The sequence below is a fragment of the Botryllus schlosseri genome, chromosome 13 (assembly GCF_051294905.1).
Source record: "Botryllus schlosseri isolate E-star chromosome 13, Bs_hap1, whole genome shotgun sequence".
NCBI classification, from domain to species: domain Eukaryota; kingdom Metazoa; phylum Chordata; class Ascidiacea; order Stolidobranchia; family Styelidae; genus Botryllus; species Botryllus schlosseri.
In genome coordinates this window covers 3,984,012-4,006,725 of record NC_137248.1, presented here as the reverse complement: position 1 = coordinate 4,006,725, position 22,714 = coordinate 3,984,012, and the positions used below count along the sequence as shown (strand labels likewise).

General features: G+C 41.1%; 2 protein-coding genes across 3 annotated transcripts in view; one reads left to right on the top strand and one right to left on the bottom strand.

Moving 5' to 3' along the window:
* Positions 1-8,739, bottom strand: LOC145453989 (uncharacterized). Of its 2 annotated transcripts, XM_080331948.1 has the most exons (11): positions 8,722-8,739; positions 6,704-6,746; positions 5,478-5,523; positions 5,048-5,103; positions 4,918-4,975; positions 3,688-3,879; positions 3,510-3,632; positions 3,181-3,393; positions 931-1,074; positions 665-851; positions 1-229 (listed from the first exon to the last, which is right to left on the bottom strand). In XM_080331948.1, exons 2-11 carry the CDS (start codon positions 6,706-6,708, stop codon positions 15-17), a joined length of 1,239 nt encoding a protein of 412 aa, XP_080188074.1. In that variant the 5' UTR covers positions 6,709-6,746; positions 8,722-8,739; the 3' UTR covers positions 1-14. The 2 variants fall into 2 exon arrangements, with proteins under 2 accessions (XP_080188074.1, XP_080188073.1); XM_080331947.1 differs by lacking the exon at positions 8,722-8,739 and having other exon boundaries at positions 6,704-6,891.
* The window catches only part of LOC145454728 (tryptophan 2,3-dioxygenase-like), a 328,104-nt gene that overhangs the window by 130,758 nt on the left and 174,632 nt on the right, over positions 1-22,714 (top strand). The window lies entirely within an intron of this gene.

Here is a 22,714-nt window from a genome sequence, read left to right as displayed (position 1 = left end):
TTTTGTGTGTGCTCTTACTTTATTTGCAGCTTCACTATTAAGGGTATATGATCAGAGCCGAAACGCAGGGCTCTGTTGATAACGTGATCACTATCGACACCGTCCGTAATGATGCGTATTGCGGCTTCGAGTAAAGGCAGTTGTCGCAGTATAGAATATCGATTCTGTTCCACGCTGGAGAAGTCTTCTAGCAGGAATTTGCCGAGCGTTCTGATGTATGCTTTCTCCGCTGTTTAGAAATATCGCATCGTTTGCATGAAGTAGGCCTATTTAAAACATGAATGGTGTCTGTACAGGGCCCAGGTATCTATGTAAGTCTACAGGGACAGGATCGAATAATATGATGTATTTTAATATTGTCCAATTACGTTTCAGACTTGAGATTCAGATTGAAAACTTGCAATCGTTTCTTGTCAACCGCAAAGGTTCTGCGATCTCAGAAGTGGTCAAAGTCGTCACCGTTCGTAGCGAAGTAGAAATAGAAGCAACGCCGTGAATTTTTAATGAAGTTGAAGTAGCCATTTCCAAGACATATCAAAAACTACTTCAAGTGGAGGTAAAAAATGAAAGATTTGAAGCTAATCAAATATGTAGTTTCGAAAAATAGGTCAGGTCGAGGGGTCGCACATTTGTAGTTTTCAAAGTCTATAACTTGGATACCCACTCAGTTCGTCAGATTCGATATCCACGGCGGTGTTCACCGACAGTACCGCAACTCGTCCAGACTGCTTGTCAACTCTTCTAATGACGACGCGATCGACTCCTACCCGGTCAATGGTATAATTGCCTATTCCGGGCAACGGGATCGGAGTTTCGTAGAAGAGTGTAGCGACTGACGCCTTTCCCACCTCCTGTGCAATAGTTTTACAAGCCTCGAAACGCACACCCCAAAGGATCCATCGCAAGAAACCCTTCAAGTAGGCTACTAACCTCTGAGGCATACAGATAACCTTTCGTTTTGAAGTTGACAAATCCCGGAAACGGGCTCAGCGTATTGAAATCACCAGCGATAACTACCACTGGATCGCTAATCGTCTGTACTGCTTGTTCCACTTCGTTCATCATCACGTTGCCCTGCGTGAGCCGGAGTCATTTCCAGAAGTATGGTCAGTAACGAAGTATACTTCGGTCAGTAACAAAGTACTTCTACTTTTGAAGTACTCAAGTAGTTTTCCGCCACTTCAGTACTTACTCAAGTAGATCGAATTTTCCGCTACTTCTACTTCGTAATATTTTTTTGGCTTTTCGCTGTTTTCAGTTTGTCAAGTAGAAGTAGTTTAATCCCCCCAATCAGAAAGATAGCCTGAGGAATTTCAGGGCTGTATTCGCGGAGTATCAACATTTAATTTTCATAAAAGTCGAGTAAAGCCCAGAGTTTTCGTCGTGCTTCGCGCACAGTAGACCAATATGATCTCACGAACGTATCGGTAAATATAATTTAGGTAGCGGGTTGCGTGGTTCCGTTCACACTGCATGGTCAATTGGTCACCCATATGAAATATTTCATCACAGTATATACGCCCTGTCATAGCATTTGAAACCAGTGTTGGGATCAAGTCACTACCTCCGAGTCACGAGTCATTTCGAGTCATTGCACATTTTGACTCGAGTCAAGTCAAGTCATTCGATTTTCGAAGGTGACTCGAGTCAAGTCAAGTCACTCGATTTTTGGAGGTGACTCGAGTCAAGTCGAGTCAAGTCAAGTCAAGTCACGAGTCAAGTCACAAGTCAAGTTGCCTTTTTGAAGTATGAGGCATGATTACGTCATTGCATTTTGCTAGCTGTCTGAATTACAGATTTAGTGGTCATTGATTCTGAACCAAAGAACGAATATATAGTTAAATATACACGCAAGAAAGCGCTGTATCGCTCACGTCTACGTAGCACTGCTGAACAACGGAAGTAGCCTAATTGCACAGCCTCATTTTATAGTTACCGGCCAAAATAGAGAATAGAGAAACGAATTGATAAGATGCACTACATTACCCATTTACAAATTGATATGATACAATTCGAGGGGCGCCAATGGTTGAGGACTATATAAACTATATTCGAATTCGATTTCAATAAAACAAGAGGTTTAGTTAAGGTGAGAAAAGAGAATAGAAATAGACATTATGTTATTCAATTATTTTACTATACTAGTTCACGATAACGTAAGCTGTAAGTTTGGATCACTTCGTTTGCGGTCAATTTATGTGTGAGAGAACAATGGAGGCTAAGTAAAACGCACGATCATTGAATGATTGGTCGCTCTCACGGGTTACACCAGCATTTCGCGAACAATCCGACCATCTGCAAGATACACTGAATTTTATCGACACCGATTACTTGATGACTTGAAATTGACTCGTGAATTTTGCTTCGAGTCACGAGTCAATCCACATTTCTGATACGCCGAGTCAAGTCAAGTCAAGTCATTTTAGCCAAGTGACTCGAGTCAAGTCAAGTCATACGAAAAAGGTGACTCGAGTCTGACTCGAGTCAAGTCATGACTCGAGTCATCCCAACACTGTTTGAAACTACCATTTCGCAATCTAGCATTTAGACCTACCTACCATATCGTAATTTCAGCCCATAGCGTGTCCTAATCAGGAAACGTGGACTCATTATCAGTCATATTTTATATTAACGTATACTGATCGAGCAAAGTGTTAACACCCGTATCCGACACCAATTCTCCGTGTTGCTCTTCGACCTACCCACGGCCTTATAATATGAGGGAGTGCGCCATACCATGATATTTTCGAAGTCATGGTGTTCGAGTAGAATTAGACAGAGGATCAGTATCGCATTCCTATGCCAATGCATATTATTTGCATCCCAGGATGTAGACGAATGCTTATGCTGTCGAAAATGTATACCTCCTGGGATGCATCAATATGAATGAAGCTCTGTACCTTTCGCATAGCTCAATTTGCAGCTATTGACACTCTATGTGCGAACGAATTATACTATCGTTTTAACAAACACATACTTGAGTAAATTTAAAGTCAGCCAATTCAAGTAGTTTAAGGTGGCTTTTAAAAAAGACTACTTCTACTCGTACTTTAGTAGATTTTTGTGTCGCTAATTCTACTTCTACTTGAGTAGATATCTTAACGACTTTGACTGCCTCTGACATTGGCGACTGCCTCTGACATTGGCAGACCATATCAGCGTAGTTTATATCCTTAGTACCTGCATTGTGCGAATCGCAGCCACTTCCGCTGTTACTCCAACCTCCAGGTGACAGTTCACAAACACAATTTGTCTGCTGCTCTCGTTCGAGGCCAACTCTTTCTTCTGGAGAATAGTCAGAAGTGCAACGTTTCCTTGACTTGACGTTTCGAAGGTCTTGTGCGTAATCTTGTTGAACTTTGACTTTTTGTAAAATGTGGTGATTCCATTTTTCTGTAGAGCATATCTATTGTTTGAGTGAAGAAGTTATCTTGAATTTGGATTTCATTTCTTTCACCAGTATCAGCCAGGTTGCTTATTACTCCAAGTATCAGCTACAGTCAACTTACTTTATACTGTTCACCTTTCTTCAGAAATGATTTCCAATACTCTTTGACGTGCGATGCAAACACTACCGGAGCGTAATATTCTGACAAATACTCTTTAATCGTTTCATATGTACTTTCTTCCACCTGATCGGGACAATAAAATGGTAAAATCACTCGATTTTTTGATTTGGAAACTTACTTCTTGAATGTGGAGTACGTCCGGTTTCAGCATCATAATTCGATCAGCTATGATCCTTAATCTGATATCATCATTCAGTATGTTCAAGTCCACCAAACCTCTGGACTTCATTGCTTCTTTGTCAATCCACATAGGTGCTAGAATATTCCATGTCATCAAAGTGATATTTCCGTCGTCTTTGATTTCAGTGATCTAATATTAAAGAACATATCCTATATGCCCATGATACTGATTTAGACGTGTTGACAACAGCCTCCGAGGGTGTGCTGTCTATTTATACAACATAAGAAGTGGCTTACTAAATAAGTACGCCCAAAGTCTTGTAAACCGTGAATGGAAATGATGCAGGTAACGCTATGTATAGGCTAACCATACTTTCGGCACCCTGAAAGAGGACATCTTTGCCGCCAAGTAAAACAAAAAGTTGAATTGCTACGTTTCGAGTTTTTCGCTGGTGTAAGTTACAAAACCAGCATACAAAAACAGACACACAAACAAACCATAAAACATATCAAATGTATTTTTGCGATTCAGTCCGTGAATACTTTTGGCCAATAAGGAATGATCATTTTAACGAGTTTATTAAATTTTTCAGATGAAACATAAATATTCTATACAACAGTCATGTCGTGATGCTCAGAACTGATCCAACCAATAGGTGTGTTAAGTTCGAACTTGCGCCCAAAAATATTGAGACAGATCCTGTGGCATGTTTAAAGGTTCAGAATTACAGAGAACGTCTAACAATGTTCACTGCAACAATAAAAAGGTAGAACTGGTAGGGCAATTTTTCGTAAAATTCTTTTTAAATAAATACACTGTCTCGCAATGAATGTAGTTGCGAAAGCAATACTGCAGCCTTAAAAGTAACTGGACCATTAAAAAGGAAGAGCGAAGACCTATAAACTTTGAAGTGATGTAGTTAATGCGGAATTCGGGTAAAAGAGCGAGTGTCAAAAAACAGTGGCATATAATAAGCGAGGCAGTCAAAGTAACAGGTTGGGTTAGTTTGGGTCAGGGCTGGAGGTCAGGTTGGCCTATGTTCCGGTTAGGTGTAAGGTTAAGGTTATAGTTTGGTTATTTGGAATGTCTCTGGTTATTTGGAATGTCTCACTGTTTTAAAAGTATGAGTACTTTATTTGTATGGGGATAGTAGGCCCATATATCATTATAATTCTGATCGCTTGGCATCACTATAAACTTGCGGTCATTACGTTTTCCAACACTTACTTCATTTGTTCCAAGTCCAATACCGAGCATTCTCATTAGAAACGAAAGCAGCTGAGATCTGCAATGCAACGTTTTATCACATTACGTAAAATGAAATCATGAACCCCATCGCTTTTTCGGCTCCACGCACCTACTCCGCTCATATCGGTACGCCGTCGAGACTATTTCTCTTGCATGAACAATCTCCTACAGTAACAAAAATAGAGATGAGAGTGAATGCATCTAAATCCATTCTCCTGCCTATTGTAACAAATGATGAGCATATAATTAAATCCAGTTGCTAACGCATATTCGTGACCCCGATATCAGTGACACAGTTATGCATGTGCCATGCATTATGCATTCAGAATAGCGAAATCCATTGCGTTTTCCTCGCTATTCCAAGGGTTGGGACGGAAGAACATCCATGCGAAATTACTTTGCTTTTGTTTTTTGCCTGAACATCAGTATATATTGCGGCATGTACATTGTGACAGGATAAAGTACGCAGAAAGGTAAGACAGACGTATAGCAAACGAATGTCATAAAAGAACGTATCACTACGGCAGTCTTGTTCTTACCTTGCACAAGACGAGCGAAGCAATTATCACAAGCATGGACGGCAGTCTGGAATATGCAATCACCAATATAACTCCAATATGCGGGGTATAGGCTATACGGGGTAAGTTGTCGACTTATCTAAGTGGGGGCCACTAACGAAGGAATGGTACTTTTTTCCTGGTTGCTATACTTAAGTGGTTATGTTTTAGGCTACTTCCATTTCAACTTGACAAAATAGTTCAGTTTTGAGGTGTGCTTGGATCAATCTTGATTTGAGCGAAAGACCCCCCCCCCCGTATCATGGCAACTGAATGGGAATATTTCAAAAATGGCATATATAATTGTGTGGTGTCATTGGTAATTTTAGGTTAGTGGCAAAGATGCATCCGCAATTTCAAAAGTGACCGCTTCCAATTAACAGTTAACATTTTGCGACCCATACCGAATCAATGTACTTATTGAGACAACTTGCTTGAATACATTCACGTATTCGTTTTCTCCTCGAAGTATTCTGTAATGTCTTAGAAAATGCTACTTACTCTACTTGTAATTGAGTACGAAGTTACGGCGTTAATTCTACGTCTATTTGAGTAGAACACCGACTACGTGGACTCGATTTTAATTGCCCGTCCAATGAATATATTGCGTGAGCATTTCCACGCAATGAAGAGTACTGATGCAGACCTATTTGAATTGTTGCTTCACTAGCAAATATCTTACAGACGCTAATTGACGACGAGGCCAACTTGATCACAACTCTTCCCAACATCAACACAAAATATTAAAGCAATTTTGATACCGTACCATATCCCATGATATATTATGGAAATCATCCCGCTATACTGCCATATTGCACATGATGAACTGGTATGTGATAAATATGCTATTTTAATCATTGCTCTCTGGATATTCGACGCATTTAACCTATAATTTGCGTATTTGTCCGTTGTCGTAATTCGATAAGCACTCAAATACTCTGGCAAATATGCGTCTCGACTCGAAGGATTTTATACGCGATCTTGTCTTCTGCATCGCCTTTCACAATTTTTTTTGAGCAGAGGGCAAAATTCGAACCGCATCAAGATTATGATTTTTAGTATTTTGGTTCTTGGATCAGAGACACCATACACAACTGACAAGATTCCCTTCCAGAGTTTCGGGTGATATTTCATATTTCACGGGGGTTGAAGAATCCCTTTATTTATCATTATTGCTTGCAATACAACTGAACTTTGTAGGGCCTCACCTCATAATGTGTGTCGTCGTTGGTTCCACAGAGAAGAAAATATCTGTAGCAAAGATATAAACTCATATTCAGAATGGAATAAAGCTCAAGGTTACACGGATGAAAAATATTAAAGTGAAGACTATCAGGTGGTTCCTCGAAAATGGCTACACGACTTGCGGTAATATAAACTACAAACTTGCTCATGCTCAATTGCTCATGGATGTCTAGAGGCCCCGGTATGAGAGTAAGCTCAGAGACCCGTAGGGGTGTAATGACTCGAGTCCGATTCGAGTCACGATTTTCGGATGACTCGACTCGACTCGAGTTATTTTCTCAAAATACGAAAATGACTCGACTCGACTCGAGTCAATCTGTGTATTGACTCGACTTGGACTCGAGTCATTGCGCATGACTCGAAGCAAGTCATTGACTCGAGATTCAGACGGCCAAGACATATATTTCATTGCAATTTCGAAGCCAACACACTATTGAGATTTCGTTTGTTGGTACTGGTGCTTGTAAATGCGACCAGAAACTGCTAAAAGTGAGTGTCTATGTCAAATATTGTGTTATATTCAGAGTAGGCCTACATACTAGATATGGTTACAACGTATCATTGTATAAACGGTTTCACGCACTATCACCGGTATCGTACAATTTAGAACAAACTGAACTAAGTTCATGGATACCATCCTAAATCTCTGCACATCAATGTTCCCTCTAATTTTTGACTAGTCTGCGCACACTCACCAACTCACTGCGCAGACCCTTGGACAACAGTGCGTAACGACTAAAAAAAGGTCATCACTTCGGAATTTTTGTGCGCAACCTAGTTTTTTCTGTGCGCTGAGACCGTGTCAGCACTGCGCATTTGCGCACGTGCGCAGCTTAGAGGGAACATTGCTGCACATCCACAGCTTTTCTCTCAAAATCAGACTACAAATCATTTCTCCGTTTGAAACCTTCCAGCTGTATAGCGTATATAGTTCTGATGTCAACTTAATATATATATATATTATCATTCAATGTGACAACACGTCTACATTACTCTTTGAATTGTGAATTTGCTGACGTAATCTGTGATATCTACATGTCTAAAAATCACTGCGTGCTGACATACGCAATACTTCCGCAGGACAGTGATTTCGCCAGGATCTTCATAACGCTAAACGTTTCCTTTGATGGCAACGTTCGGCCCGCGGGCAGAATTCTAAAAAGTATTTCCATTTAGAAGTCCGGGATATCAGGTGTCATGAAATAATTATTGGAATGCCAGTACAGTTACAGTTATGGGTATAACTATAGAAATTAAACATGGAACGGCAACGACCGATTTTGCAGCTTCGTTCCGCTTCGCCGAGGCTGGAGTGGAGAATTGTTTGCGTAAGCGACTGTAGGATTTCTGGCAATCCAAAAGCTATCTTTCCGAGCGCAGAAATTACTGAAATTGGTCTTGATCGAAAACTGCTAATGATCAGGCACTGATGCACCTAGAAGCTGTCCTCCAAGTCTGAAATATCGCCATTGTTCAGAACAATCGGGTAACCGCAACACAATGGCTATAACAATGACCCGTTGCGACTCTCCGATTGTTCGAACAATGCCGATATTTCAGACTTGGAGGACGGATTCTAGGTGGATCAGTGCCTGATCATTTTTTTAATTTATACTTTCGGAATCGGTGCAACAGTAGCTTTCGATCGAGACCAGATTCAATAATTTCTGCGCTCGGGAAGATAGCTTTTGGATTGCCAGAAATCCTACAGTCGCTTACGCAAAACAACGCTCCACTCCAGCCTCGGCGAAGCGGAACGAAGCTGCAAAATCGGTCGTTGCCGTTCCATGTTTAATTTCTATAGTATAACGAATGGTGTGGAATGCAGCATTTAAACATTTGCGGTTTTCTAGTTAACGACGAGAGCTCGTAGAAGAAGTCGGAAGATAGAAACGTATAACTCTTTCTTTGCGGGATCACGGTCAAGTCCATCTGTGACAGTTAATCACATTCTCCATAGAAACGTGCCATGAATACTTACCACTCTGAAATCATGCGCAACCGGCCGACGTAATCCATCTGTGCTGCGTATAAAATTCGAATCACTTACGCGACGATCTTCAATTCCGAACAACTGACTGCTGGCCTCGCATGCTGGTATACTAGATGAAGTCCCAGCGAATTACATAATACAATATTATGGTGGAATGTTATTTACGACAGCATGAATGTTTAGTATATTCGGTTTCTGAATCAAAATTCTATCCTCTATGATCAGTGGTGGCTTTTGGGGTGGGCGAGGTGGGCGGTCACCCGCCCCCCCCCCCCTGGTCGAAGGCCCCCCTCTTTGGTTTAAGCGCTTTTTTCAATGATTATAGCGAATAAATGTGGAAATCCGTGTACCAATCAAGAAGATGATTTCGTATAGATATGTCAATGATCATCAAATCTCTGGATTTGTTAAAAAAGTCCCATATCCCGATAATCCCCACGTCTCTGCATTCGGTAGAATTACTTAGTTTGGATGTAGTCTATAACCTTGCACTCACGCAATAGTAGATATGGCCTAATCTAGGGTTGCCATACGTCCGGAATTTCCCGGACATGTCCGGAATTTCACTGTTGAAACTAGCGTCCGGGAGGAATTTCTAAAATATGCCAAATGTCCGGAATTTTGACGTAGGCTCATAATTTTTTCGTAAATCAACATAAAAACAATATGTTTTAGGAATATTTATGCTGATGCATGATATTTTTCTTCGCGCTGCGCGCGATTTATTGTCACATTTATTGATTTTAATATGGAGACTACCACCCTCGCAAAAACTGCCATAAAATATAAATATAAAAAACATTCATTTACTGGATTAAGCCTAATTGCAATCGCAATTATAGGAGAACAGTATATTCCTAGAGATCGTTAAGGCCATTTAAATGCTTTATTCAAAGATAGTGGTTCAAAACATGGGGTCGCTTGCCTTTATTCTGGTGTTTGCGACTATATGTTGAACGTAATCAGCTTCCGAAATAGCCCGTGAGTCAGTCTGGGCAAAGGTGCTGACTTATTTTAATCAGCTCGTCAAATTTTGATATGGGTCACGGTATATTTTCAAATTGGAGATGGAGTCGCGACCATAAAAGGTTGGAAACCACTGGATGTGGAGTGTTTAAAAGCTCCGTGTTGCGCACCGGCATGAGGCTGATAAACTTCCTTATCGGTAGGACATGAACATGACTTAACGATGTGCAATTACGCTCCCTGTATTTTCGAACTCATCCTCCTCCATGACCCGCTCTACCGCTAACTCTGATCATGTGGGCGGAGAGTAGTAGTAATACATGGAACGACCAATATTATTGACAGAATTCATTCAAGTAATTTAACGACCAGATGCATATAGAAACCAGATTCATATAGCAAGACCCCCCCAACCATAAGTTGCATCGATTACCCTATAGCAGTGGTCGGGAACCTATGGCTCGCGAGCCATATATGGCTCTTTTGGGTATAAGATATGGCTCTTTGCCAAATATTTATTTTTATACTGAATTCATCGATATTGCAGAAACTTGTTGGTATAATTTTTCATCGCGGCCAGAATAATTATTCTCGCGACAGTTTAAACGTGTCTTTGAGAGGTAAAGACAATGCCGTTTTCAGGCTTAGGAGCTCGGACCCCCTCTTTTCAAACTTCTCAAAGTACTATCGCGCCGGCGACCAATATCACTCTTGAATTCGATGAACCCGACTCGAAATCTGGTATTGCACCATACGTTGAATGATCAAAGAGAACAGCAGACATGACGACGCCCATATGACAACGCAGTTTTCAAATACAAATTATCTTTCTGATCTACGACGCGAAATGAACTGCCGTGGACGTTACATTCACAATTACAAACTCGAATTGCAAATTGCCGACGTTCTTGATTGGTAAATAGCTCTTTAGTACCGACGATAGAAGGTAGGCGAGTAGCGCAACGTTATGACGTGTTACCGACGAATACTGTGAGAATTGAGAATTCAATCAGTATTTAGATTTTCGGTATCAATGCGACACTTATAGATGCTATTTATGATGAATTGCGTTATCAATGGCGAGGCTTGGTCCGTCAGTGCCTCGATCACCTCTGCTTTCGCGCTTCATTTCCGAACAATAAATATGCAAATTGTGTGACCTAGAGAGAAAAATGTTCAAAATCTTGTCAGCCATGAACATCGACAGAAAATACCAATACTAATTGAAGGTTTCACAATTTTCATTCACTCATCCTGACGACAGGTGAGGTACTGCCTGACTGTCCTCCCCTGACCTGGCGTGTATCTGATGTATCACAGCTTATCATGGTTTAAATAAGGCATCCAGCGTGATTAGTGCGAGTTTTACAGACTAAGTGTGGCGCATACGACGAATCCCATGTGGTGAGTTCGAATCAGTGCTACCATGACGTCACGGATTTTCAATTGTGACGTAACAATTGGTTGTCATGTATGGCTCTTTGGGAGTTAAAATGCAGGGTTGTAATGACTAGAGTCATGACTCGACTCGAGTCCGACTCGAGTCACGTTTTTCAGATGACTCGACTTGACTCGAGTCATTTTCTCAAAATACGGAGAAGACTCGACTCGACTCGAGTCAATTTGTGTATTGACTCGACTTGGACTCGAGTCATTGTGCATGACTCGAACCAAGTCATATGACTCGAGACTCAGACGGCCAAGACCGACGTTTCATTGTAATTTCGAGGAATAGTACAGTAATCACGCTATTGGGATTTCGTCTGTTGGTACTGGTACTTGAAAACACGCCCAGAAACTGCTAAAAATGACGAAAATTAGTATATTATAAATGCGAACCATTCAATATCACCAAACAGAGTTATAAAAAGTGGATTTAACAAGCCTTTAACTGTAAACCGGGAAGTCTACATAATGACTTGGACTTGACTCGAGTCATAATACCATGACTCGGACTCGAATCCCTGCTCGGTGACTTGGACTCGGACTTGACTCGGTGGTGAATTGGAAATGACTCGACTTGACTCGAGTCAAAACTATAAAACTGAGATTGACTTGTGACTCGGAGCCTTGTGACTTGGTTACAACCCTGTTAAAATGGGAAAAATAGGGCCAATATGGCTCTTCAGACCAAAAAGGTTCCCGACCCCTGCCCTATAGTGTAGGCTCAAAATCATTGTTTATTTGGGCGGGAAGTAGCTGAAAACATGTGCTTTTAGTCCCGGTTGCACAACACACAGCCACATACTCCTGAACCGGATCGTGACCATACCTCTGGTCTATGAGCAAAGCTTTGCAAGAGTGACGTCATAACTCATTTTAAATCCACTAGTGGGCGCTAAAGAGTGTCCAGAATTTGGGTTGCTGAAATATGGTAACCCTAGGCCCTAATCCAGCACCTGGCACAAACCTTGACGTGGTGATTATAATGATACTAATAATATAATGTAAAGGGGCTCTGGGGGGCGGAGCGCCCCAGAAGTTACGGTTACATACTTATAGGCCCCCCCCCGGAAAGTCTCGCCCAGGGCCCCCCCATTCGTAGGGCCACCACTGTCTATGATGACAGTTAACCGGCGATTTCACTATGTCCAAGTGCATCACACCTCTGTACTTCTTTGTTAAGTAGCCACCGTCTTTGGGATGTGTCCTAATTCTGTATTACACCGATTTTGACAGCAACATTTGACGACGGCCTCGCGTGCGCATAGCCTACTATATTGACGACTGCCTCTTGTATGTATCAGTGTTGGGGTTCTCTAATCAAACTATGGTTACCGCTTGACGAGAATCGAGTCGGTGCTTTCAGAACGATGACTTTACTCCATACTGGATTCTATGCAATAAAATGACAGACCTAACTCTGACCCGACGCGTGCTCAATATGAAATGACTCGCCGTCAGGCAACTTGACTATTTTCAATACTTCAAAATAACTATTTTCAATACTTCAAAATACAGAGCCAAATGTTCAAGCCAAAGAATTCTCTTTCCTAACTTTCCAGCCGCACTAATAATATTTAGGCCTACTTTATTTACTGGATTCTATTTCAATTAACGTTTCCGCTTTTTGACTCCATTATCAGCGACAGCGTACAGAAAGAAGAGCGTTCGCATTGGCATGACCCGTCCCGCAATATATTTAATATGCTTGAAATGGTCTGAAAAATGATTCCGGGTTGGTTTGGTCCGCGGCTACATCATTCGTAGCTACCCGCATTGTCAGGCATTCCCCCTATCCGCCACCTGGGGACGCGCTCAGTAGGGAACCACCCCCTGAGAAAAAATAAATAAAAGAAAACAATGAAACAGTAGAAAATACCAGTTGGGTTAAAAATGGTTAAATTAATTAAAAAATGAGAATTCAAAATAATCAAGGGTTTCAGAAATCGGTTGAAGGGAGAAATAGACAAGAAATGGATAGATAAAATGGGTTAAAATGATTTCATAGATAGGTAAAAATGGGTTGAAAATTGGAATAAAATAGGGTGACAAAATAGCTAAATAGCAAAATTGCTAATAATTTCTCTATCGATGATTGTGTCTCGTTCAAGATTTTTCAGTCGCAATACTACGCAAACAATAACAACTGGCGTTTGACGTGTCTGTCGGGTGTTCATATAGGTATAGGTTCATATATCGCTGTCTAGTAAACAGTTTATAGAATATATAGGGTTATGACAAATGCCGACAAAGAGAGGAATGAAAATTCGATTAACCAGGTGGATTGCAGATTCAGGATTTAGGTGTTATATAGGCTTACCATATTTTGGAAATCTAAAAAGAGGACACTTTTCCAGAAATTTGCAACTTGCAAAATCGGAGTAGAATTCTCAAAAACCGGTGAATTTCCAACTTTGCGATCGGTTGACTGAAAAAAAAGGTCATGATTTCCGCTCAGAGCTCAAAATACCGTTTTTCTCTCCACTTTGCCAGGTGGATGACTAAAAAAAGGTCATCTTTTCGCTCAGAGCTACAATCACCGTTTTTCACTCCGAAATTCCCGCCGGAGCGTCACTTCTGTGCTAATTTGCGGCATATCACTCGCAATTTGCTCTAAATCTGACCTAAATTTTCAAAAAAGAGGACAAAATCTCAAAAAAGAGGACAAAAAGGCGTCCTCCGAGAATACTTTCAAAAAAGTCAAAAAAGAGGACGTATGGTAAGCCTAGTGTTATATCCTAAGACGTAAAGACGAGGCAAAAGTCACCAAAACACGCAATACGCCGCCAGTTCATATCTGAGAATTATGTCTATAGTTGGTACAACCTGTATAAAAAAAACAAGGATGTATCCGAGACATTACATGCAATGTCAACTACTGCCGAGTGCTGACCACAACATCAGACTGAAGAAAATGCCAACTACTGACAAGTGCCGATTGCAACATACCCAATGATAACAATGATAAATGTACGTTGATTGCTGCATATACCGCAGCCAAGGCACATCCGATGACCAATAAGGCAACCTGCACAATAAATATGTGAGGTCATCTTGGAATGGAGGCCAACAAAAGCAACAAATTCACAATTCGGTTTAGAAGCCGGCAGATACGACAGCAAACCGCGAAGTCACCTTGGAAATCAACAGACAAAATAGATTGAGAAGTCGACGGCACTGAGACACAACCGAACTGCTAAGTCGACGTGCAAAACAACATACAATAAATTGGGAAATCGGCTTGTAGCCAACAGACACAAAAGTCGGTGTGGAAGCCAACCGACGCAGAAGTCGACTTTTAGCCAACAGGGGCAATAATGTGAAAAGTTACGCTGGAAACAACACACACATAATAAGGACCGGTCGGTTTGCAAGGCATCAACCACCAAAAATGCAACAAACTATTAGTCACCTCACCTCTGAAACCAACATAGATGGAAAATATTCACAAGGCCTGCCACGCGAACAGACAACGCGCTGAGAAGACGATGTGGAAACCAGACACAAAACATGATGACCAACGAATCTAGAAGTTGGCTCGCAAGCCAACGGAATAAGCAACAAATTTAGATGCCGGTTTATAAGCCGACAGACACCAAAACAATTTCAAGGAATCGCCTAGCAAAACAAAAGACACGACAAATCATAAAGTCAGCCTGCAACCAAACCAACGCAACACATTACGATGCCGACTTCTAAGCCAAAATCAGACAAAACCTGATACCAACCAACCGACCGACACTATTCCCAAGATATCTTAAAAATTGTATGGGGATGAAACCTGATCATAAGGGCCAGACAAGTCAGTGAAGAAGAGCACCTTCACAACGAATCATAACAGGCGACAGGCGTATGCTATGTGCATGATATTCTGTGGATTCTCTGCGAAACCATTAACTCCTCCATAAATGATGAAACGAAACAGAAAAGTAACTATGGGAAGTAAACTCATACGACGAACAGAACGGGAGAAAAGATAAATCCCTTGAATACCGATGTAGCTATTGCCAGACAGAGCACGCGTCCCAGAGTTGCACGAAACCCAAATCAATCTCACAATCTACGAACAAACGCTAAATTTGACGTGCGACGCTGAAGGTAAGGGTGGCGACGCAGAAAACAAACGAAGCTATAGCACCACCATATGACAAGTTGCTGGAGGTATTGCAGTCGGGATCATCGCCGCCCAAATAGATGCGAACTCTAAGCAATGAAAGCAGCTTTACTCAATATATATCAAACTTGGTAAGTTTTTAACATACGATTGCACCCTGGTTACGTTTTTTTATTTATTTCGAACCATTTACCTACCGCTGCTGACGCTATGCCACTCGCCATCTATCTGGCACCCCGTGGGTAAGAGGCAAGGTGAGCTGTAATGTAGGGTTACCATACGTCCTCTTTTAAGAGGATTTGTCCTCTTTGACTTTTTTGAAAGTGTCCTCGGAGGACGCCCCTTTGTCCTCTTTTTTGAGATTTTGTCCTCTTTTTTGAAAATTTAGGTCAGATTTAGAAAAAATTGCGACTGATATGCAGTAAATTAGCACAGAACTGACGTACCGGCGGGTATTTCGGAGTGAAAAACGGTTATTTCAGCTACTACGGGCGGAAAGATGACCTTTTTTTTAGTCATCCACCTAGCAATGCGGGAAGAAAAACGGTATTTTGAGCTCTGAGCGGAAAAGATGACCTTTTTTTTAGTCAACCGATCACAAAGTAGGAAAAATTCACCGGTTTTTGAGAATACTTCTCCGGTTTTGCAAGTCTTAAATTTCTGAAAAAGTGTCTCTTTTTAGACTTCCGAAATATGGTAAGCCTACTGTATTGAGAAATGGTTAACGTTGCTACAAGCATATCCGGGCAGGGTTGGAACTAAGTCACAAGGCTCCAAGTCACAAGTCAATCTCACTTTTATAGTTTTGACTCGAGTAAAGTGGAGTCATTTTCAATTCACCGCCGAGTCCAAGTCATCGAGCCGAGGTTCGAGTCCGAGTCATGTTATTATGACTCGAGTCCGAGTCCAAGTCATTGTGTTGACAGCGCAGTTTCCAATTAAAGTCTTGTTAAACCCACTTTTATAACTCTGTTTGGTGATATAAAATGGTTCGCAAGCTATAATCTTCCTCACTTTGCGCAGTTGCTGGTCGCATTTTCAAGTATTAGTACCAATAGACGAAATTCCAATACGATGGTTATGATACTATTCTTCGAAATTACAATGAAATGTCGGTCTTGGCCGTCTGAGTCTCGAGTCATATGACTTGGTTCGAGTCATGCGCAATGACTCGAGTCCAAGTCGAGTCAATACACAGATTGACTGAAGTTGAGTCATTTCGGTATTTTTAGAAAATGACTCGAGTCAAGTCGAGTCATCAGAAAATCGCGACTCGAGTCATTACAACCCTGTATCCAAGGATTGTTATGAACGCGCTTTAAATGCTGGCTAATTATGGTTGATGGTAATGGGACTGCACACGCATGACACTATTTCTTAAAAGAGACGTCTTGGTTTCTTGATAAACCTTTTTCAGAGGTGACCTAAGTCGCAACCTGTGTGTTATTTTTGAATTCAAGTATTTGGAATCCAATAAACAACCTTGAAAGCAAAAAAAAAGTTGGCATCAGTAAACGGTGTCAACGTAGCCGACATTGAATTGAAGAAGTAATTGAGCGAATTTAGTTATTACACGCTATATCCAAGATGTGACAGAACAAAACATGAAATAAGTGGAGAATGAAAAGATGATAGTTTCAAAGAGTCGATTTGACGTATCTCAATTAGAGTATACTATAGTTAATTGGGTATGGCACACCGTCGAAATTAAACTATGCATCTTCAGGTCTAGTGCAAGGACTCTACAAATAGCCGCACATTTCGGAAAATATTCAGTCACCTCCTTACTGGGTCCATGTCGCCACGTTGTCATGGCATGAGTTTCGCTCGGAATATTGCGATGTCAACATATCCATATCACAAACTACTTTCTACTTTACAAAATACGAAATGCAACAAAGTAGATAAAAACTTCAAGTAGACGCGGAGTGAAGATATAGTCAAAGAACATATCCAATTGAGTAGTGCAAGTATAGTCAAGGCCCACTTTAGTAATCCTAAAAAGTGGTGCTTCATTATTACCTCTTGATGTTTCGTCGTTGACCTCTCGTGGCGATTGAGAAAGCGGAAGGTATACTTACTACTAGGACATGAATCGGCAACCGGCGGTCCAACAGCAGTTACGGTCAGGCCAGCAAAGCGAATTTGTGTGGTTCACGGTAGAACTCTATTTACTCGCTCAGCTGAATGTAACATTTCCTATTCATGTCCTCGTTGTACAAAAGTAATTAAACGATATCGAAGCAACATAATATCTAAATTTAAAAACAATTTAGATTTTCAAATATCTTTACGCATATTGATATGTTACTATTGAAATACGTTGTTCATTGATTAGCACAACAACCGCGTAATCACAGGAAAGGTAACGACATCGCGCAGATTTGACTCCTCCGAAGTCTATATTCGACATATTGTTTAACGTATTGTCGATATACTACCATTGAAATATACAAAGTTGCTTATTGATTAACACAGGAACCACGTTAACCACAGAAAAAGGCAACAACATTGCGCAACTTTGGCCTGCCCGAGGGTTATCACACGTCCTAATTAAAGAAGATTTGTCCACTTTGACTTTATTGAAAGTGTCCACGGAGGACGCCGAAACGACCTACTTTTCTGAGGATTTGTCCTCTTTTTGAAAATTTTGGTAACCCTAGCCTACACTAAATCTATTTATGTCATATTGTCGATCGCCTCCTATTCGAATTACTGTATTCAACATACCTGCATAATATTCACTTGCATAGCAGATAGAGCCATTTTCTTACCTCTTTCCCTTCCGTCAGCTTGTCGGCGACCGTGCAGCTGTGTTGACGAGATATCGGCGGGATTGTGGCAAGGATAATAGTAGTAAACTATAGTCGCGTTGTTACGATGGCTACGGAGTCAGTTCACTTCACCACCGACTCCAACTTTTAGACTTCGACTCGAATATGTATGGAGTCGATTATCCAATATACCAACCAATTCCCACCCTAGCTCTAACTCCGAATATATTCTTCATACAACTCCAACTCTCCGACTCCGACATTGAAGGACGATTTAATGGAAGTATTTCTTACCAAAATTATCAACACGAATATATTCTTCATACAACTCCAACTCTCCGACTCCGACATTGAAGGACGATTTAATGGAAGTATTTCTTACCAAAATTATCAACATTTATTAAAAATGTGCTGGATCATGCACGCATCTTTCAATCTACTCAGAATTGGTTAGCGGGCAGGATGGAATCATCTGGCGGGCCGGGTTTTTGACACACCTGCACCGCTGTTTTGTGGCTCGTTTACTCAGCCGCGCCCAGTTACAATTCAAAAGGCAATGCAAAACTAGAAGATACTGGCACATGGCGGATAGTTGTTTACGAGCAACTTCTGCAATATTCACAAGCACCAAAAGTGTCGCAACTACGATCTTCGGGCTACGCAGAAGCCGTATTTGAAATTTCATGACGGCGACTGGTATTGACATTGCTCAGTGATTGCTAATCAGTTTCTTGCCAAGCGAATCAACCTATTTTCAGAACACAACAAAATCGAACCAACCGAAACAAATTCATTTGTGCCCGATATCTTCAATAACTGCAACGTCATTTTTGGTACCATTTGAGAAGATGGTTGCATTCCGAAGCCCGGCCGAAGCGCGAAATGTGTTTCACCCAACTCGCTCAGACTCGAAAGGGCCTCGCAAAAACGTGTGACTTCGACTGCGTCTAACTAACTTCTAACTTCGACTCCTGAACACTGTGAGACAAGTGAACTATAGATAGCAACGCCGTAAATTTTTACCAAATGACAAGGGAAACTACAGCGATTTCCAGGCCCTGCCAAAACTACCGAAGTAAGTGATGGAAGTAGAACATTACGAAAGTTCGAAAGCCGAAGGGCTAATAACACTACAAGTAGGTCTCACTTTGGAAAATATACCAAGTTACAGGGGTTATTTCACGCGGCTTTTATGGCAGTTTCACTCGTAATAGTGATGCAAACCCATTCCAAATTACTTCTTACTTTTGTAATTCCGAAAGTGCAAAAAGTTAGTATAGTTCCCCTTCACGTAACAAAATTGAGTAGGAGATTTAACTTTGAAAACATAACCACATTAGTAAAGTGGCAGTATAGGTAAAACTTACTTAACCGAAAATGTACGAGAAGATCGATACTCACCTCTTGATTTGAAATGCAATGAATGTAGAGGAATGCGTGACGAGACTGCACAAAAACTGGTAATCCACACACGGTGAATGTATCAGTGAATTACCATGCAACATATCAACAACCATGCAATCAATAAATCACAAAGCTGGCAAGCAGTGAAAGCGCATGCATATGATTACCTGTCTTGAATACGCTATTCTTGCATAGGTCAGCGTTCTCTATATGCCATCTCTCAGTACTGAAGGAAATATTGGCTTGCATCTAAATTCCTCTCTGTAATCGCGAGTCTAAAACTGTCTACTGTAGTTTCGTAGAGAATTGCCAGCAACGACTAGAAATTTACAGTAACCGTAACTCGGGGATAATAGAAATCAGCCCAACACGAAGAAACCATACGATTCCAAAGAATGCCATGTCGTTGATATCATCGCAAGCAACGGATATTGTTTGTTACTGTGACCGAATTGTAAGATTGAACATGAAATGTTATCAAATTACGACAAGTATAGTTACCAATCAATAATCTTTTTCATATCTGAAACCAATCCAATAATCTTATTCGTATACAGCCAATGAACAAATCAATATCTGGATCCCCTGTAGTAGCTTTAACCGGTACTTTCGTTGACAACAAATAATAAAGACTTACGCAGCGACGTGTCTTACCATCAGCCGTTGCATCTTCTAGACTCTTCACAGTATGCGACGAACCTACTCCTGCCGATTTCGACGCCGCGCGCGACAGTTCGGCCGATTAGGAATTTTTGTCAAATATACAAGTATTGTGTAACAGACATTGATTACAGACCGCGTCGCACCATACCTTTTATAGGCGATAAGCGCCACTGAATTGTACAACACTAATAATATACAACACTAAGAATACAACACTAATTATGAAACACTTATTATACAGAACAAATAATGCAACGCTAACAATACAATGAAGACTACGGCGGGCCTGCGTGCGCTCTACAATTTCTAGCAGCCGTCTCCCTCGCCACTTCCTACGCCTTCGTGGCGAGCTATGCTAAAGCGCTGACTACATAACCAATTCAGCGCCAACATGCAACGGCAATCAATGATGTATCGACATGGTCATGGTCAGATATGTCGGTACATCATTGGTTTTGATTGGGTGTCCGTGATTGCAATCACTCGTACTCCCTCTCTGTCACTATCTATCTTTCACTCTCGCAACTACTTCTCGGCGTTACTACTTCCGATTATATCCCAGTTTCTTCGACCGATGCCTCACGTTGGTTAATAGTGCACCCGGAGCACAACGGCGTAGCCAGGACGGTTCAACAATACCCCGATCTACTTTCAATATTAGACATCGCTATTGAGCTCAATTGGTTATTGGCCAATGGCCATGGCCAAACGTAGTAGTAATCACCGAAATCCAATTGCAACCCCTCCAAATGCTCAAAAGACCCCAAAATCACTTTGAATTTTAGATACCGCTATAAGAGCTCATTTAGTTCTTGGTCAGAACGTAGTAGTAATCACCGAAAGCCAATTGTATACCCCTTCAAATATCTTGTTCTGGCTACGCGCGTGCTGGGGCGTGGCCTAAGTGATCACACAGCATGCAAGGTTACTCACGGCTGACGGAATCCATCCGCAAATCCCACCCTCAGCTACGGCCTGTCATTCTGCCAATCCATAAACTAACTATGCTGTAAATAGTCAGAAGTTCGTAGACGAAAGTTCAATGACAAATCAACACACGTGTGATGCTTGGGAATCGGGACTAGGTTACGCACGAAGACAGAACCATAACTTGTAGCCTATACTGAACGCTCGAATCATCACTACCGCTACTTGTACCGCTTTTACTATTGCTATGCAAGAAAGAATGGTAAATAACATTCTTGTATCAATGTACATATTCAAATCGAATCAGGAGCTACGAATTATTTGATATAGCAATCGACACAAGCGCCTAACATCCCTGGTCAATTTGGCGACTGACATCAACGGATATTTATACATTGTCACCGCTTACTGACAAACACATTCAACCGCTCCACTCCTGGATCCTATCCCATTAATTACTGATTATGATAACCACGCGGCAGGTTTTTCTTGATTACAGGGACACTTGACAGTGGCGCCTGTATTCAATAGAATGGGATTTTCACGACTCCTCGCGCTGAGAATGGATTTCGACCGCTGGAACACGGATATTCACATTTATATCCACATTTACATTAACAATTCTGGTCGTTTATATGTCTGATTGGAAAACGCAGATGTACGTGAAGATTTGTTATAGGCATGAGACAAAATCACTCGACCGATTCTGGCAATATTAAAAAATCGCCGCAATTTACTACATCACTATATAGCTCTACAAGTCTACATCAACGGACGAAGGCAAGCATAGCAATCGAATTCTGCATATTCAAGAGGCAATCCGAAATAGCGAGAAATAATATTCACATCATATCAAGTCCTCTTCAGGTAACGCTAAGTTAGGGTTAGACCATTTCAACCCTCACTTGGACAGGTCTACAATCTCACACGAATCAGCATGCCATGGTAAACGAACCATGTCCTACCAAAGTACTGACCAGGGAGCAGCTTTTCGACAATACCAGCCTGACGTTGACACGACAATTCCAAGACAAGTATCGCGAATAAATGAATCCACGTTATTTGGTTACGTATGGGACACCGCGGATTGAATGGACATATCCACAAAATGGGGGTGTCCGCGACACCTCTTTGTGCCCATTGTGGAGTCATCGAAGATGCGCGTCATGTTTGATGGATTGTCCAAAACCGGAACAACGCAGACAGATACTAAGAAACAGCGCACGGCGAAAGAGAATGCTATTCAACTTGGACAACTTATTGACAGACACTAAAATATTACAACACGTAATCGACTTTGTAGCAGAGATGAGCATGGATTAGGATTAGGTTTTGAAAAAACAGGATTTGTGAAATTTTGTCGGATTTGGATTGGATTAGGATTAGAGATTTTTTTTCTGAACGGATTAGGATTTGGATTGGATTTACCGATTTTCTGGGAGATTAATATTTCGTGTGGCGAATGGCGACAAACTTTATTCAGATCAGTTATTGATGTACTTATAGTACACTACACTATGGTTCACTCGGTGCAAATGAACAAGAGAGGTGCAGCATTTTTTCTGAATTTCAAGTTGGATTCGGATTAGGATTGGACATGGACTATAAAATGAAAAATTTTATGGATTAGGTTTTGGATTTGGATTTGAATTTTCGGATTTGGATTGGATTAGGACATAGAAATTCCAAA